The sequence below is a fragment of the Aquarana catesbeiana genome, linkage group LG03, assembly GCF_042186555.1.
Source record: "Aquarana catesbeiana isolate 2022-GZ linkage group LG03, ASM4218655v1, whole genome shotgun sequence".
In the NCBI taxonomy this organism is placed as follows: Eukaryota; Metazoa; Chordata; class Amphibia; order Anura; family Ranidae; genus Aquarana; species Aquarana catesbeiana.
This window is the reverse complement of record NC_133326.1, coordinates 470,907,519-470,926,209: the sequence shown is the minus strand read 5'-3', so window position 1 is coordinate 470,926,209 and position 18,691 is coordinate 470,907,519. Positions and strand designations below refer to the sequence as shown.

Below are 18,691 nucleotides of genomic sequence, written 5' to 3'. Positions count from 1 at the left end.
AATGTTATGATATTCTGGGCAAATTCTTACAAATACATAATTTTTTTAGCTGCAACCTTTACTGCTTCCAAGGAAAAGTGTTAAACTGCAAATAATCAAGATTAGATATTTTTTTTCTTTTCATAACCAGAGATAACCCAAGTTACCCAGACCAAATAAATAAAGAGTACAGCATGTTTAAACTGGAAGGTGAAATTTGAATTTGTAAAGTGAGGTGAAAAAAAAGATCAAATTCACTTTGCAAAGATGACTAATTTGTAAGCAAAATTAAGACAAAACAGGATTCACTTAGCTTAGGTAGTCAGTCCCAATTGTGAGTCAACTCCTTGATATTCTGACCAATTTCTAACAAATACATCATTTATTTAGCTGTAACCTTTACTGCTTCCAAGGAAAAGTGTTAATTTACAAATAAACAATATTAAATATTGCTCAACCTCTTCATAACCAGAGATAACCCACATTACCCAGACCAAATATAGCAGCTTTAGAATGCACTGGCTAACTTGACAATAATTCTATGATGATCTTGCCTACCTAGGCTTTTATTTGCTACATTGTTAATAAAAATCCTGTTTAAATTTTATAAAAACTGATAAATAGACACAAATGTAAAAATATATATTTTATGTTATGCATAAGATTTTTTAGTTTTTTTTTTTTTTTTACCTAATTCATTTTGTACATTGATTTTACTCTTTAATATGTGGTAAGGCATTCCACATTTAACTAGATACTAGTAGTTTTACAGCATAAGGTGCAGGTTCCACCCTTTCCTCCTTCTAATCATGGTATAACACAATTAGAGTATATTAGGCCTAGGCAAAAGATAAGGTACAGAATGCCTACTGTAAATGCTATATAATTCACAAACTGCTTGTCTTCCACTGTTTGATGGAAAGGGTTGTCTGAGTCAAGGTGGTTGCAATTAGTAGTACAGATCTAATATACCAGAAAATAATTATATACACATACAATGTCATACTACACATTTCTAAATTAAATTAGTTTAATAGGTCTGACTTTCACAAAAACCAGCTGAAACATCTTCAAAAAAGAAGATATTCTTGAAATTGTTATATAACAAACAGTGATGTATGTCTACTTTTCAATTCACCAAATATTATACATTAGCTTTGTAACATGTAAGTTCTGGTCAAATTTAAGACTTTTTCTTCATTCTTCATTATCTGCATTAAACAAACATAACAAATTCAACCCTTTAAAAATATTAAAATAGTAGAAACATTTTTAATATCAATCTCATAGAATCTAGTGGGTATCTATGACTAAATTAGTAGTTTGCAATCATCTACAGTGCCTTGCAAAAGTATTCACCCCCTTGACTTTTTACCTACTTTGTTATATTACAGCCTTTAGTTGAATTTTTTTTAATCTGAATTATATGTGATGGATCAGAACACAATAGTCTAAGTTGGTGAAGTAAAATTAGAAAAATATATACATAAAACTATTTTTTAGAAATTAAAAACTGATAATTGGCATGTGCCATGAACCCCATAAAAAGCTCTGGTGCAATCAATTACCTTTAGAAGTCACATAATAAGTAAAATGATGCCACCTGTGTGCAATCTAAGTGTCACATGATCTGTCATTACATATACACACCTTTTTGAAAGGCCCCAGAGGCTGCAACACCTAAGCAAGAGGCACCACTAACCAAAAACTGCCATGATGACGAAGGAACTCTCCAAACAAGGGACAATGTTGTTGAGAAGTACAAGTCAGGGTTAGGTTATAAAAAAAAATCCAACCCTAGGAGCACCATCAAATCTATCATAACCAAATGGAAAGAACATGGCATTACAGCAAACCTGCCAAGAGACGACCGCACACCAAAACTCACAAACCTGGCAAGGAGGGCATTAATCAGAGAGGCAGCACACTTACTAAGGTAACCCTGGAGGAGCTGTAGAGTTCCACAGCAGAGACTGGAGTATCTGGAGTATCTGTACATAGGACGACAATAAGCCTTACCATACAGTTGGGCTTTATGGCAGAGTGACCAGAAGAAAGCCATTACTTTCAGCAAAAAAAACCAAAATGGCATATTTTGAGTTTGCAAAAAGGCACGTGGGAGACTCCCAAAATGTATGGAGGAAGGTGCTCTGGTCTGATGAGACTAAAATTTAACTTTTCTTCCACTACTAAGCCTGTATTGACCCCCCTGAATAAGGGCAGTCGCAGGCTTTCTGGTAAGCCTCTAATTTTACCATCTGGTGGTGGGCTGCACTAGTGGTGGATCATGCAATCCCGGACCCTGCAATAGCCTTTTTTGGATTTTTTTGGATTTATTTCTTCACTTATGACACTCATGAACTTTATCTTATTTTGCACTTATGAACTTTATATTTTATATTTTTCATTTTGCACTTGTGTTTTTTTCTTTGCATACACCCCTCTAGGGTATGGACTCACATTAACAATTATTATTACTTATGTGATTTTCACTATTTTTGTATTTATTTATTTTATGACGGAATAAGTTTAGGTCAAGATTTAATAACTCACATGTGCTCATAACATATATGTTTATTATATCACTAGTCCAGCGCTACACTGTTCGTTTTGACATTGGTGACAGCATCATGCTGTGAGGATGTTTTTCAGCAGTTGGGACTGGGAAATTGGTCAGAGTTGAGAGAAAGATGGATGGTGCTAAATACAGGGATATTCTTGAGCAAACCTGTACCACTCTGTGTGATTTGAGGCTAGGACAGAGTTTCACCTTCCAGCAGAGCAATGACGCGAAACACACTGCTCAAGCAACACTTGAGTGGTTTAATGGCCTAGTCAAAGCCCAGATCTCAATCCAATAGAAAATTTGTGGTCAGACTTAAAGATTGCTGTTCACAATCGCAAACCATCCAACTTGAAGGAGCTGGAGCAATTTTGCAAGGAGGAATGGGCAAAAATCCCAGTGGTAAGATGTGGAAAGCTCATAGAGACTTATCCAAAGCGATTGGAGCTGTGATAGCTGCAAAAGGTGGCTCTACAAAGTATTGACTTTAGGGGGGTGAATAGTTATGCACATTGACTTTTTCTATTATTTTGTCCTATTTGTTGTTTGCTTCACAATAAAAAAAAAAAAAAAAAAACATCTTCAAAGTTTTGAGCATGTTCTGTAAATTAAATGATGCAAATGATCAAACAATCCATGTTAATTCCAGGTTGTGAGGCAACAAAACACGAAAAATGCCAAGGGGGTGAATACTTTTGCAAGGCATGGTACATAGATATTTATCTTGTGACTGAAGATATTTAAGTTAAGTTATAGATATTTTAAGTTAAGATATTTCTGTTAGCTCCTCTATGAGCACCAAAAGTATTTTTTTGTGGCATGTACTTGTTTTTATGTTGCACCCTAGGCCTCTGCAGTAACTATTTAAAAAATACTTAACTTATAGCTCACTATCACTGTCTTGTTTGATACTTCTAGGCTTCATCTTCATAGTACGGTAAACTTCAGTGATTGCATATTTGATGCATCATATTAGCAAAAATAAAGAGTAAATAATGATGTTGCTGTTTAAACAGTAAAAAAGCAATATTTATATTTAAACTTACCTGATAAGATGCATTTAGTAGAGCCCTGGGTTGGTTTGCATGCTCTTCATTATTTGGTGTTTGAGAGCTATTTGGAGTGAAAACTATTAAGTCACTCTTTCGTTGTAATGAGTTTGAACATACTCTGTACTGAGTTTGTTGGGAGTACATCCAACTACCTCCAGTGTTTGAACAGATCTTGTAATTTTCTTTCAGGTCATTCACTTCATCTCTGCATTTTTGCCATCTTAAAACTGTAAAGGCAATTAGTGTAATGAGAAATACACTTGATATTACACAGATGGCAACAACTAAGTAGATATTTGCTTCTGTAAATTCTTCAGTAATTCCTTTGGATTCCTGATTATCATAAAAAATTTCCTCTCCAGATTCCACCAAGGAGATGAAAATTTCTGTTACTGCTGTCATGACTGGCTCTCCATGGTCTCGAGCCACCACCATTAGTTTATATTCTTCATTATCTGAATCTGTAAATGCCCGCTTTAATCCAATTTCTCCTGTTTGCTGAGATATAACAAATGGGGCTTTTCCTGAGAGATCTTTAAAATGATAAGACAATAGAGCATTGTATCCTGAATCAATGTCTATTGCTCTCATTTTAGTAATTAAGTGTCCAGGTTGAAATGTTTTTGGAGTTCTTATTGTCAATGCAGGAAAAAGTGGCATGAAAGTGGGAGCATTGTCATTGATATCCTCAATAAAAATATTCAGGGTAAGGTTTGAGTTAAGCGGAGGTAAACCAGCATCAGTCACTTTTATGTGACACTGGAAGTAAATCACTTGTTCATGGTCAAATGAAACTAAAGCAAATACTTTTCCATTCTCTGGATTGATAGAGATATAGGAAGATATGGGGATCCCATCAACAATGCTTTCACTAACAGAATATGTAATGAAGGAATTCTGACCAATATCCGGGTCAGATGCTGATGCAGTATATACATGAGTACCTGGTGGATTGTTTTCTTTGATAAAGACTGTATCATAAGCTTTCTGAAATAACGGGGCATTGTCATTCACATCACTTATATCGATTTGAAGAGTCTTTGAAACTGACAGAGGTGGTATACCCTCATCTCTTGCTACTATTACAACCTCATACTTAGATGATTTTTCTCGATCCAACTTCCCATTTACGATTAAAGAAAAATCTCCTTGGAATGCTGGGTGTATTTTGAAGGGTGAAGAATCAGTGATGTTACAACTCACTTTTCCATTTAATCCTGAATCTTGATCATGAATACTGATGATGGCAACAGTTGTTCCTTGTGGGGAGTCTTCAGGAACAGACACAGCAAGTGAAGTTACTGTCATCTCAGGAGGATTGTCATTGACATCTACAACAGTCACTAGAACTTTACAATGTCCAACCAACTGAACATCTCCATTATCCAGAGCATCAATTTGTATTTCATACATCTGTGCCTGTTCAAAATCCACTTCTCCAATCACTCGTATTTCCCCAGTATTCGTGTCTAAGCTAAAAACTTTGCTGATATCTTCCTTTGCTGACTCACTAAATGTATACAAAACATCACCATTTTTCCCTTGGTCTAAATCTGTGGCTAATACTTTTATTACTAATGATCCTTTTGGAGCATTTTCAATAACACTAGCTTGATAAAATGGCTGATTAAATGCTGGAGCATTATCATTAAGATCTTCCACTGTGATAATGATTTGAGATGTACCACTTAACCTTGGCTTGCCACCATCATAAGCTGTAAGGGTAAGATTATGAACAGACTGCTTTTCTCTGTCTAGAGATTTCTTTAATACAAGTTCTAATGATCTGATCTGATTCATATATTTCTGAAAATCTAGTGCAAAATAATCACTGGCACTGAGCTCATAATTTGTAACAGCATTTGTTCCAAGATCTGGATCAACTGCTCCCTCTACATGAAAACGAGCCCCTGCAGGCATTAGTTCAGATATCACAAGGTTTTTCACATAGGATGGAAAAACTGGACTATTGTCATTTATATCTTCTATCTCTATAGCCACTCTATACATCTGTACAGGTTTATCCACTATAACCTGCAGAGGAATCATACACAACTGTATGCCTGGACATAACAGCTCTCTGTCTATTGTCTCTTTAACAAACAAAATTCCATTCTGCAAATTCACCTGGAAATATTCCTTCTCATCTCTAGAGACAACATGTAACATTCTAAAATTAATCTCACCTAAATCCAGTCCCAGATCCTGTGCAATTCTTCCAACAAAGGTGCCGTGTTTGGATTCCTCTTGGATGCTATAATGCAGCTGACACAGAACCACATCCAAAGACATTTGAAGCAACAAAAAATGGACCAAGCTGCCTTTTACTTGATAATGCAGGTTTGTGTTAGACATATCTTAGAATCACTGAAGCTTAAGGTGGTACTTTTCCCAGTAAGGATGGCATTAACATTTACTGAAGATCCACAGGAGAGAATAAAAAATCCAGCATGGCCGGCGTTGTTGCACTAGGATACACAGCATCAGAAACAGAGAAACCTATTCAATCCTCACCTTCCTGCTATAAGTTGGTGGATAGTGACATCTAGTGCCTAATATTCAAGTTGCATCTTGTGTGATCACAAAGATTGTAAGTTTTTTCTAAATCATTAGCGTGCTCTCCTTTCAAAAAGATATGACGTGTTGAAAATACATGTTTATTATTCTGTTTGCAGTTGCATTAAGAATATGTATATTTTAAGTAATAACTGAATTGTTTTGTTTTGTTTTAAACTGAGAAATGGTGAAAGCTCATTCTTTCCTTTAGAAAGTTTTATATATTTTGTATTGAAAAATATGCTTAGAATATGTATATAATATTTTTTTTTATAGAAATTTCTCAACATGTATTGTGCAACATAAAATACAAATATATATCACAAAAATATCTCATAAAAAATGTACCTATTTCTTATTAATGCATATCATATAATATAATACTCTTGTGAACAGAAGTGTATATTTTTAATATGAACTTGAACTGGCAGCAGTTATAGCAGTGATAATAAATTACATTATAATATTCTATATAAATAATATATTGTAACAATAAATGTAAAATGTAAATATATAATATAATATATTAGAACATTTTGGCAGATCTAACACATATATTTGAATATAAATGTCAGTACACCCTATAAAGCATGTTTGCACATGCACAGAGTTTGTTGACTCTAGGTAGTTAAGCAAAAATAATCACAACTGCAGCGGGAATAAATCTTTAAAAAAAAAAGTTTCAACTCCCATATTTATAACTTAACATACCAAAATTGAAATATCTAGCTGGGTGTATCCAAAAGTATGTAGCGACATCTGTTTTAGCTAAAATGAACACTACAGTCCCTTAAGTGCCCTCAAGGAGCTAACATAACAAAACAGAACCTTTTAAATACTGTGACATTTAAAGTATAATGTTTGTTATAATGAAACAATTTCAAAAAGATATAGACATTACCGTAAAAATATGTTTTTATCTCTTTTATTTATTTCCTAATTGATCACAATTGATTGTTGTAGACAGAACAGATATACCACTCTCAATCCACAGATATACTGACCTAATAAATGTAAAACATTTTGCTGCATGAGTATGAATTGATCATACAATGGATTTTGAACTATAATTTGACTAAAACCCTCAAAAACCTTTTCAAGAAACTGAAATATGAATGGTTATGATCTATAACAATAAATATTTGAAGTTCATTAAAATGTAACAATGTAGTTTTGTCATGCATAAATTATAGACAAACCAAATTAACCAATACATTTCCAGAGAAATGTTCACATTTCATTTGCTCCTGTATGAATTTTTCTAACCACTTGCCGAGTGCGCTATAGCCGAATGATGGCTACAGCACAGCCAGCTAGTTCTGGGAGGCTGTCAAATGATGGTCTCCTGTGATCGTGCCTGCTGCATGTCCGCTGCGGGGTGTAGGCAGCACACTCTGTGATCAGCAGTGTCCGAAGGGCAAGAGCCAATCAGCAGCTCTTTACCATGTGATCAGCTTTGTCCAATCACAGCTGCTCAAGGATGTAAACAGAAGCCGGTTATCGGAACTCCTTTCCTCATGCTGACAGCATGAGGAGAGGAGAGGAGAGCCGATAACTTGCTTCTCTAAAAGGGACATTTACACTGATAATTCGGGCACTGATTATCAGTAAATACAAAATAAAACTATAAATGAAGAATTGCGCTAGGTGCGTAAATGGTGAATAAAGATAAATAAATCAATAATAAACAACAAAATAACCGTGATAGGAGTCCTGCTGCTGGACACTATAACCCCGATATAAGGCAAAAAAGATGTATGGATAATGAACAGTGCAGCGCTGGACATAAATCTAGATGAATTATTATACCAAGCAATGATAATAACACCAATGAAAATAGTGACAACAATGAAAGTGACAATATACTAATAAGATGCTGTGAGCAATCTATAATAATAATAATGAACCACCAATGTATAAACACCCATCAGTGGGAAATAAGTGCTCTTAGAACCTAAATATAATCTGAAACAATATTGAAATAAAGTGATAAAGTGCAAAAAATTATCCAAAGAAGGTGTGAGATAAAGAGTGCAGGATCATTATCCAATAATCCACTTGATAGTGCCGCCCACCACCGGGAGAAAAATGGAGGCTTACCAGAAAGCCTGCGACTGCCCTTACTCAGGGGGGTCAAAACAGGCTTAGTAGATCACCGTTGATATCCTATTGGAATTGCAGCCGATGTCCCTCAGACCTCCTTCAGTGATGGCTTGTCAGCAACACCAGTAGACACTCAGGAGAGTGTGGTCCCAGGATGGTTCATGCAGCAAACATTCCAGCAAGGGTGAATCATAAAAAAGAAGAAGGGACTCCAATAGTGTAGAGAAACAAGTTCCATTTATTTTAAAAAAAAGCAGATACAATAGCAGATACACTGCATAAGAGGGGGGTACCCCTCATGACGTCAGTTGTGACAAAACGGCCGTAGGGTCACAACGTGAACGCGCATCTCGCATGCGCAGTTTCAATTTAAAACAGCGGTGGAGTCTTTTGTTGTTTCCCTGCTAGTTTTTTTATTGGCAGTGTATCTGCTATTTTATCTGCTTTTTTTTAAATAAATGGAACTTGGTTCTCTGCACTATTGGAGTCCCTTCTTCTTTTTTATGATTAACGCTTGCTGGAATGTTTGCTGCATGAACCATCCTGGGACCACACTCTCCTGAGTATCTCCTGCTGTTGCTGACAAGCCATCACTGAAGGAGGTCTGAGGGACATCGGCTGCAATTCCAATAGGATATCAACGGTGATCTACTAAGCCTGTTTTGACCCCCCCGAGTAAGGGCAGTCACAGGCTTTCTGGTATGCCTCCATTTTTCTCCCGGTGGTGGGCGGCACTATCGAGTGGATTATTGGAACATGATCCTGCACTCTATATCTTAGACCTTCTTTGGATAATTTTTTGCACTTTATCACTTTATTTCAAAATTGTTTCAGATTATATTTAGGTTCTAAGAGCACTTATTTCCCACTGATGGGTGTTTATACATTGGTGGTTCATTATTATTATTATAGATTGCTCACAGCATCTTATAAGTATATTGTCACTTTCATTGTTGTCACTATTTTCATTGGTGTTATTATCATTGCTTGGTATAATAATTCATCTAGATTTATGTCCAGCGCTGCACTGTTCATTATCCACTGATTATCAGTGTCCTGATTATCAGTGCAGTCTCAAAAGTGCCCACCAGTGCTGCCAATCTGTGCCCACCAGTGCTGCCAATCTGTGCCCACCAGTGCTGCCAATCTGTGTCCACCCATGCTGTGAATCAGTGCCCATTAGTGCTTCCTCATCAGTGTCACCTATCATTGCTGCCTATAAGAGCCCATCAGTGCCCATCAGTGTCCATCAGTGCCCAGCAGTGCCACCTAGGAGTGCTCATCAGTGCCGCCTATCAGTGCAGCCTCATTATTGCCCATCAGTGCAGCCTATCAGTGCCCATCAGTGCAGCCTCATCAGTGAAAGAGAAAAAATACCTGTTTGCAAAATTTTATAACAAACTATTAAAACGTTTGTTTTTTTTTCAAAATTGTTGGTCTTAATTTGTTTATTTAGCAAAAAATAAAAACTTCAGTTGTGATTAAATACCACTAAAATAAAGCCCTATTTGTGTGAAAAAAAATGATAAAAAAGCAATTTAGGTACAGTGTTGCATGACCGTGCAATTGTCCTTCAAAGTGTGACGGTGTTGAAAGCTGAAAATTGGCCTGTGTAGGAAGGGGAAAAAAGTGCCCAGTAGGCATATGGTTAAAAAAATACCATTAATTATACCAAAGTTCACTCAATTTTTCCCTCTATATATTGTCATTTATAGTCTCTATATCCACCCTATACATCTGTACATGCTTAGCCACTATGACCTGCAGAGGAATAATGTACAACTATATGGCTGAACTTAGCAGCTTTCTGTCTATTGTCTTGTAACAAAAATAATTCCATTCTGCAGATTCCCCTGGAAATATCCCTTCTCATTTCCAGAGACAACATGTAACATTCAAATGGTAAAGTCTGATCAAGTCATGTGCTGTGACGTAACGCATAGGGCGTGGTCGGATGTTCGAGCAAACCAGAAGTGATGTTCTCTTTTATGCTTTCTTTAATGGTCGATATCGGATGGTAACCATCTCACTGGGAGGTCCGGAGGTAAATTTGGTCTACAGCAGAGAGAAACTAGAGCCTGACAGATCATCATCCACACCCAGAATCCCCCATATGGGCACCAATTGGAGATTCATGTGCTGTGTATCTGCTTCCATCACAGGATATCCTTGAGGCTTAATATACTCCATATGGAGGTAAGGGCTCTGTGAGCATTAAGTGGCTGTCTAGTCACGAAGATTTAAGAAGCATTTGTGTTTATTATATAGAAGATTTGTTATACAGTGGGGACGGAAAGTATTCAGACCCCCTTAAATGTTTTACTCTTTGCTATATTGCAGCCATTTGCTAAAATCATTTAAGTTCATTTTTTTTCCTCATTAATGTGCACCCCATATTGACAGAAAAACACAGAATTGTTGACATTTTTGCAGATTTATTAAAAAAGAAAAACTGAAATATCACATGGTCCTAAGTATTCAGACCCTTTGCTCAGTATTTAGTAGAATCACGCTTTTGATCTAATACAGCCATGAGTCTTTTCGGGAAAGATGCAACAAGTTTTTCACACCTGGATTTGGGGATCCTCTGCCATTCCTCCTTGCAGATCCACTCCAGTTCTGTCAGGTTGGATGGTAAACGTTGGTGGACAGCCATTTTTAGGTCTCTCCAGAGATGCTCAATTGGGTTTAAGTCAGGGCTCTGGCTGGGCCATTCAAGAACAGTCACGGAGTTGTTGTGAAGCCACGCCTTCATTATTTTAGCTGTGTGCTTAGGGTCATTGTCTTGTTGGAAGGTAAACCTTTGGCCCAGTCTGAGGTCCTGAGCACTCTGGAGAAGGTTTTCGTCCAGGATATCCCTGTACTTGGCCGCATTCATCTTTAACTTGATTGCAACTGGTCGTCCTGTCCCTGCAGCTGAAAAACACCCCCACAGCATGATGCTGCCACCATCATGCTTCACTGTTGGAACTGTATTGGACAGGTGATGAGCAGTGCCTGGTTTTCTCCACACATACCGCTTAGAATTAAGGTCAAAAAGTTCTATCTTGGTCTCATCAGACCAAAGAATCTTAATTCTCAGCATTTTGGAGTCCTTCAGGTGTTTTTTAGCAAACTCCATGCGGGCTTTCATGTGTCTTGCACTGAGGAGAGGCTTCCGTCGGGCCACTCTGCCATAAAGCCCCGACTGGTGGAGGGCTGCAGTGATGGTTGACTTTCTACAACTTTCTCCCATCTCCCGACTGCATCTCTGGAGCTCAGCCACAGTGATCTTGGGGTTCTTCTTTACCTCTCTCACCAAGGCTATTCTCCCCCGATAGCTCACTTTGGCTGGACGGCCAGCTCTAGGAAGGGTTCTGGTCATCCCAAACGTCTTCCATTTAAGGATTATGGAGGCCACTGTGCTCTTAGGAACCTTAAGTGCAGCACACATTTTTTTGTAACCTTGGCCAGATCTTTGCCTTGCCACAATTCTGTCTCTGAGCTCTTCAGGCAGTTCCTTTGACCTCATGATTCTCATTTGCACTGACATGCACTGTGAGCTGTAAGGTCTTATATAGACAGGTGTGTGGCTTTCCTAATCAAGTCCAATCAGTATAATCAAACACAGCTGGACTCAAATGAAGGTGTAGAACCATCTCAAGGATGATCAGAAGAAATGGACAGCACCTGAGTTAAATACATTAGTGTCACAGCAAAGGGTCTGAATACTTAGGACCATGTGATATTTCAGTTTTTCTTTTTTAATAAATCTGCAAAAATGTCAACAATTCTGTGTTTTTCTGTCAATATGGGGTGCTGTGTGTACATTGATGAGGAAAAAAATGAACTAAAATGATTTTAGCAAATGGCTGCAATATAACAAAGAGTGAAAAATTTAAGGGGGTCTGAAAACTTTCGGTCCCCACTGTACTTTCATCTGTTTGGACATTACTCACTGTCACCATTATCATCACCATTATTTGGAAATTTTGGATTTTAATATCTTATTTTGGATAGAGTTCATTTTGTGGTTTTATACATTCTTTGGATCACTCTACTTATTTATATAGTGGATAGATTTCACTTAGCACCTGGTACTCATTCACCGTTTAGAAATTTGTGCTAATCACTTCATTCATTCATTCACTCATTCATGTAACATTCAAAGGCCAAAATATATGCTATTTATATTTGAGGTCTGTATTTACATTCTTGAGATTGAATAACTTTTTCTTCTAAAATGTATAAAACTCAGTATTTTTCTATATATTTAGAAGAGCTATCCATCAGGGGCGGATCCAGAGTCTAGTCTCGGGAGGGGTCAGAAAATATTTTTTTTTCTGGGCAATTTTTCGGGGCAATGGCTTGTGTTGGCACTTCAATCATCACAGCACCATGATTGATATGGTGTCAGGATGATTAAAGCGCATTTTTTATAATTATTACATTGTAATATAAATGAAATAGTTCAACTCACCATAATGTAGAACTATTGGGAGCCCTGAGTGTGTCACTTGCCACCGTCACCTGCCACCAGATGCAGCTTGTCCCTTGCCACATCACTTGCCACCAGATGCGGATTGTCACTTGCCACATTGCCTGCCACCAGATGCAGCTTGTGACTTGCCACATCACCTGCCTTCAGATGCAGCTTGTCACTTTCCACATCATCTGCCTTCAGGTGCGGATTGTCACTTACCACGTCGCCTGCCACTAGATGCGGATTGTCACTTGCCACGTCACCTGCCACCAGATGCTGTTGTCACTTGCCATGTCACCTGCCACTAAATGTGGATTGTCACTTGCCACATCACCTGCCACCAGATGCAGATTGTCACTTGCCACGTCATCTGCCACAAGATTCGGATTGTCAATTGCCATGTCACCTGCCACCAGATGCGGATTGTCACTTGCCACGTCACCTGCCACAAGATGCGGATTGTCACTTGCCATGTTGCCTGCCATGAGATGTGGATTGTCACTTGCCACGTCCCCTGCCACAAGATGTGGATTGTCACTTGCCACAAGATGCAGATTGTCACTTGCCACATTGTCTGCCACTGGATACAGATTGTCACTTTCCTGCAACAATAGTAACAGCAGAGAAAGAGGCTTCTCTCCCCAGCTTTTCAGAAAATGTGAGGGCAGGCAGTGAGAGATTATGTAATCTCTCTGCTGCCCGCGGCTGCACAGTGAGGGTGGAACTGCGATGATGCAGGGCGGGCAGTGAGAGATAATGTCATCTCTTTGCTTGTCCACCCGCCCACTCACTGTCCTGCCTTCTCGCTCACCCACCGGGCACTTACTGGCATGACTGCCTGCCCGCCCACTCCGCACACCCACCAGCCTTCTCAATGGCCTGCCCACCCGCTCACCCATCGGCCCACTCACTATTTTCTCGGAGGGAGCAATTGCCCCATTGCCCCCCTGGATCTGCCCCTGCTATTCACACATATAATCTGTGATATAACAAAGGCCCAAAGGTTCACTGAAATAATTTCTGGTGTCACTAAAACATTTGTCTATACTTAATTCTGAATATTATTTGGCTATTTTATTTCCACATGTGATTTGTAGAGTAAACATTTCCTATTTATGATTTTTCTTTATGTTAGAAATGTTTATTTTGCAACGTGAAAACAGATTTATTTGACATATTTTCTTCCATCTCTAGCTGAAAGGTGCTACTGTGTTACCTTAAGCAAATATATGTTGAAAAACCCTTTCCAAATATTTGTATAATACATTATATAGAAATTACTTAAAAGGCACCATGTCACTAGCTTGTGTAACATATAAAAAATTAAATTAATGTCATATAATACAATACTGTGCATCCAAATGTTAGCAGAATAATGTCAGACATATGCCTGCTTATGTTTTAATATGAATCTTAGCAAAAAATTGCAGTAACAATGTATTTTTCTTACATACAAAGTAAACACAATGCTGTATCGGAGTTCTAGCAAAATAACGCTATTTTACTTCTTGGAAGTGGATTATAGGCTTCTTCCAAGCATTGAAGGAAAAAATGATTAATGCGCTACCCAAAAAAAACAAAAACAAAAAACAGCTGCTACAAACCATGTGACAAAAAGGGAAAACAAGTGTGAAATAAATTGTAGCGCTAAAAACACATATATTGGTAGTATATGTAAAGTTCAAAGTGCATATATGCGTAGTGTCCCAAGAAATAAAAACAGATATGTAATCAAAGGGAACTAAAATCCACAGTGGAAAAAAAATAATCCGTGTGAATAATCTTGTCTGCTTCCCAACCGTCAGCTTGTATATCATCAACTTAAGCGAATAGATGAAATACGCTTACCAGAGAAGTTGGATTCTACTGCCGTAAGCATAGAATCAATGGAGCTTAGTGCCACCCAGGGCGAAGTAGTGGAGTGTTGGAGGCAAGGGTAGAGCCTCTGCAGGACTGGGACATCCCCTCTTTATCCGCCAAAGCAGAGCCAAAGATGAATTCCAAAAAAACGAAGTGGTTCCTCAGTTCCCCTTTGTAGCTGAACCACTGGCTGGGTCTAGTATTTCCCTGCACAGAGCACACTGTTGTAAGATCATCCAGCAGGGGCGTCGGCATCCAGGCATCAGAATCATGCGCTAGTGTCGGCTATTAATGAATTGTCGGTCCCGACAATACACATAAAAGTCAATGAAAGTCATTGATAATTTAAAAAAAAATGCGTGGGGGTTCCTCAAAATTTCATTACCAGGCCCTTCAGGTCTGGTATGGATATTAAGGGGAACTCCGCGCCAAAATTTAAAAAACAATGGCGTGGGGTTCCCCCAAAAATCCACACCAGACCCAGCTGCAGGAAAAGAGAGGGGGAGAGAGTGCACCCCCCTCCTAAACCATACCAGGCCACATGCCCTCAACATGGGGAGGATGTCCCCATGTTGATGGGGACAAGGGCCTCATTCCCACAAGCCTTGCCAGGTGGTTGTGGGGGTCTGCAGGGGGCTTATCGGAATCTGGAAGCCCCCTTTAACAAAGGGGACACCCAGATCCCGGCCCCCCTATGTGAATTAGTAAGGGGTACATTGTACCCCTACCATTTCACAAAAAGAAAGTGTCAAAATGTTAAAAAAACACAGGAGATGGCTTGGGACAAGTCCTTTATTAAAAATAAACAATAAAAAAGAGATTCCAGCGATGTAATCCAATAAATCCATGCTCCTACTCCAGTGATGTTATCCAATTCTCGATCTCCAGCGATGGATGATCTCCAGCGACTCCAGCGAGGAACACGCACAGGATCCTGCCTCCATCGGAGGCACCCAGCCAATGATGTGGCGCCAGCTTGACAGCTCTTATGTAGCTGAGGGCTGGGCCACCTGTCACGTGACCCCGCCCCCCTCTTACAAGGGGAAACGCTGGGGTTTCCCAGTGATGTGTACGGATGACCCCGCCCCCTCTGATGCAACGCAGGATCCCGTTGCAGGATAATCTTAACTTTTTTGTAAAAGTGTTGTTTAGAGAGCTCAATATTCAACTTTTATATTACAGAGACAGCTGAATAAGTCAGTGGCATGAGTTATCCTAGCCCCTTTGTTGTACTCTGTGTAGCAACAAAGGGGTAAGACAGTCTTAACCTCCCTGGCGGTATGATTATTTCCGATTTTTGCGTCTCAAAGTGGTACAATTATTTTGCATAGAAATTTGGCATTTTATATTGTAGGCCTGTAATTCTTAGCAATAACACACTTAAATCTGTGCAAACAAGAGTCTAGTAGATATCCCGAGCATGATGAAGTTTGAAACACAAAATCATAAATTATAATATAATAAATAAATATAAATAATTATAAAAAATAATAATATAATAATAATAAAATAAATTTCCCCACGATTCACTATCGCTCAATTCTGCAAGTGTTATAATTTACTAGAGAAAGGGCTCCACCGCTCCGGTAGATTTGCTTGTGATAGAAACAAAAACAACTATAAATCCTTCAAGGAGAAGAGTCCCAGGTGCTGGCTGATGCAAGATGAAGCAAAGGAAAATGAGGAGATCTGGAAGCCGCACACCGGTCTGATGATAAGTGCCTTTATTATCAAAAGCTTGGTCACAGAAGTATACAGAACATCACAGCAGAAGTGTACAGAGATCAGTTGACGCGTTTCACACTCATAACGGGTGCTTACTCATAGCTAAGTAAGCACTCGTTATATGTGCAACACGCATCTGCTTTTGATAATAAAGGCACTTATCATCAGACCGGTGTGCGGCTTCAAGATCTCCTTGTTTTCCTTTGTTATAATGTACTATCGCTGTTTTCTAGCTGGTCTAAAGCCACTTTTGACTTAAAGGAACACTTTTTGGTTGCTATGGACAATCTCCAGTTTCCAGGTAGAAACAACAGTATATATCATATAAAACTGCATGCAGGGCATTGAACAAAGCACTGGGGACAAAAGGAATGTGAAATAATTCCATACAGTAATGTAATCTGTAAGATTACAGTGTACTGTATGTGTTATGAATTTTCACTTTTTTGAATTTGCCGCCAGGCTCCGCCCCCGTGCATCCCGACGCTCGCAGGGAACAGAGCCCAGCACAGAGAGGCTTCGGGAGGAGGACAGAGCCCATGGACACAGCGGGGGGACATCACAGGATCCTGGGGACAAGGTAAGTATACCGCACCAAGATCCTGAGATGTAATCCCGAGTGTGGCTCAGGGTTACTGCTAATGGGGCTGAAATTTAACCCGAGCCACTCTCGGGAATACCACCAGGGAGGTTAAAGAAGACCTCTGTTGTAAGTATGGGTAGAGAAATTACTGTGCAGGTGTTAAAAAGAAATATGCAAAAAAAATGACAAAAAAGTTGCTAGCAATAACACAAAAAAATGACAAAAAAAGTAGCTAGCAATAACACAACAGAACAAATTGTGTAACAATGTGTAAAATCTGAATTGCCATGCTAGTTGAACAAAAAATAGCGAAAAGCAAGTAAAATATCAAACAACAGTCCATGTTGAGAAAATTAACAATAAATGCAATATATATAGAAATAAAGTCTTTAACCACTTGCTTACTGGGCACTTAAACCCCCCTCCTGTCCAGACCAATTTTCAGCTTTCAGCGCTGACGCACTTTGAATGACAATTGCGCGGTCATAAAACACTGTACCCAAATTAAAATTTTATCATTTTTTCCCCACAAATAGAGCTTTCTTTTGGTGGTATTTGATCACCTCTGTGGTTTTTATTTTTTGTAAAAAAAATGTTAAAAAAACGAATTTAAATTTTTTTTTTTTTTTTTTATATTTTGTTATAAACATTTTAAAATAGGTAATTTTTCTCCATCATTGATGTATACTGATGAGGCGGCACTGATGGGCGCCGATAGGTGGCAGCAATGGGCACTGATGGGTGGCAGTGATGGACACTGATGGGTGGCAATAATGGGCACTGATCAGTTACACTGACAGGCAGCACTGCTAGGTGGCACTGATTGGCACCACTGGTGGGCATTGATAGGTGGCACTCATGGGCATGAATAGGTGGCACTGGTGGGCACTGTGGGCACTGTTATGTGGCAATGGCAGGTGGCACAGATGAGGCATAATTGCCTCTTCCACTTCAGGACTGATGTCCCTTGCAGATGAGCCAGTGATCGGCTTTTTTTATCCTCACGCTGTCAGCGTGAGGAAAAAAAAATGATTACCAAGCTTTTGTTTACATCATGTGATCAGTTGTCATTGGCTGACAGCTGATCACATGGTAAGGGGCTGGGACCGGCCCCTTACTCAGATCGGGGATCACCCGAGTCTCATTGAACACTGCGGGGCGTGTGCACAGGGGAGATCGTCATATGATGGCCTCCCGGAAATTCAGGTCCACGCTGTGGCCGTCATTCAGCTATAGCGCAGACGTCAAGTGGTTAAAATCATGTCCAAAAGGAAATGAATGACCATTCACCAAGTGCACCTTCACCATAATTATGAAAAAATGTGCTCTTACCAGAACTCTAGACTTCACATTATAAGAGTCTAGATAGGCATGGAATCATGAATCGTGGCAAATCGATGAGTAAAGACGATGTCATAGCGGACCTTGCTGGTTCCCAGAGAGGCTCAGTCCACTGCTGCAAAGCTATGACACCATCTCCACTCTTTCAAAACAGATCAGATTTTACCCTCTGTTGTATGTAAACTCCTAATGCTGTGTAACATCAGTGTCATAGAGGCACCTTGTCTTTCCGGAAATTGATAATTTTTTTGTCACGTGCTGATATCTTTTAAGGTTTATTACAATTAAATAACTTTCCTTTCCAGGGACGCTTTTACTCAGGATCATTAAAAGCTGTACTACTTGTGGATATGAAATAGAAGGTGAAGAAGGATAATGGGTAACTTTTCTCAATGTTAGAAGTACTGTATATATACACTATATTACCAAAAGTATTGTGACGCCTGCCTTTACACATCCATAGGGTT

At 38.9% G+C, this 18,691-nt stretch overlaps 1 protein-coding gene across 8 annotated transcripts in view; it reads right to left on the bottom strand.

Moving 5' to 3' along the window:
• The window catches only part of LOC141132482 (protocadherin alpha-C2-like), a 441,772-nt gene that overhangs the window by 346,045 nt on the left and 77,036 nt on the right, over window positions 1-18,691 (bottom strand). The window contains exon 1 of one of the 8 annotated variants that reach the window (XM_073620899.1): window positions 3,589-5,773. The exons of the other annotated variants lie outside the window; for them this stretch is intronic. Coding sequence (XP_073477000.1) covers window positions 3,589-5,763 — 2,175 coding nt within the window. The 5' untranslated portion in view covers window positions 5,764-5,773. Of the gene's footprint in view, window positions 1-3,588; window positions 5,774-18,691 lie in introns of those variants that run through there. 8 annotated transcript variants of the gene reach the window in all.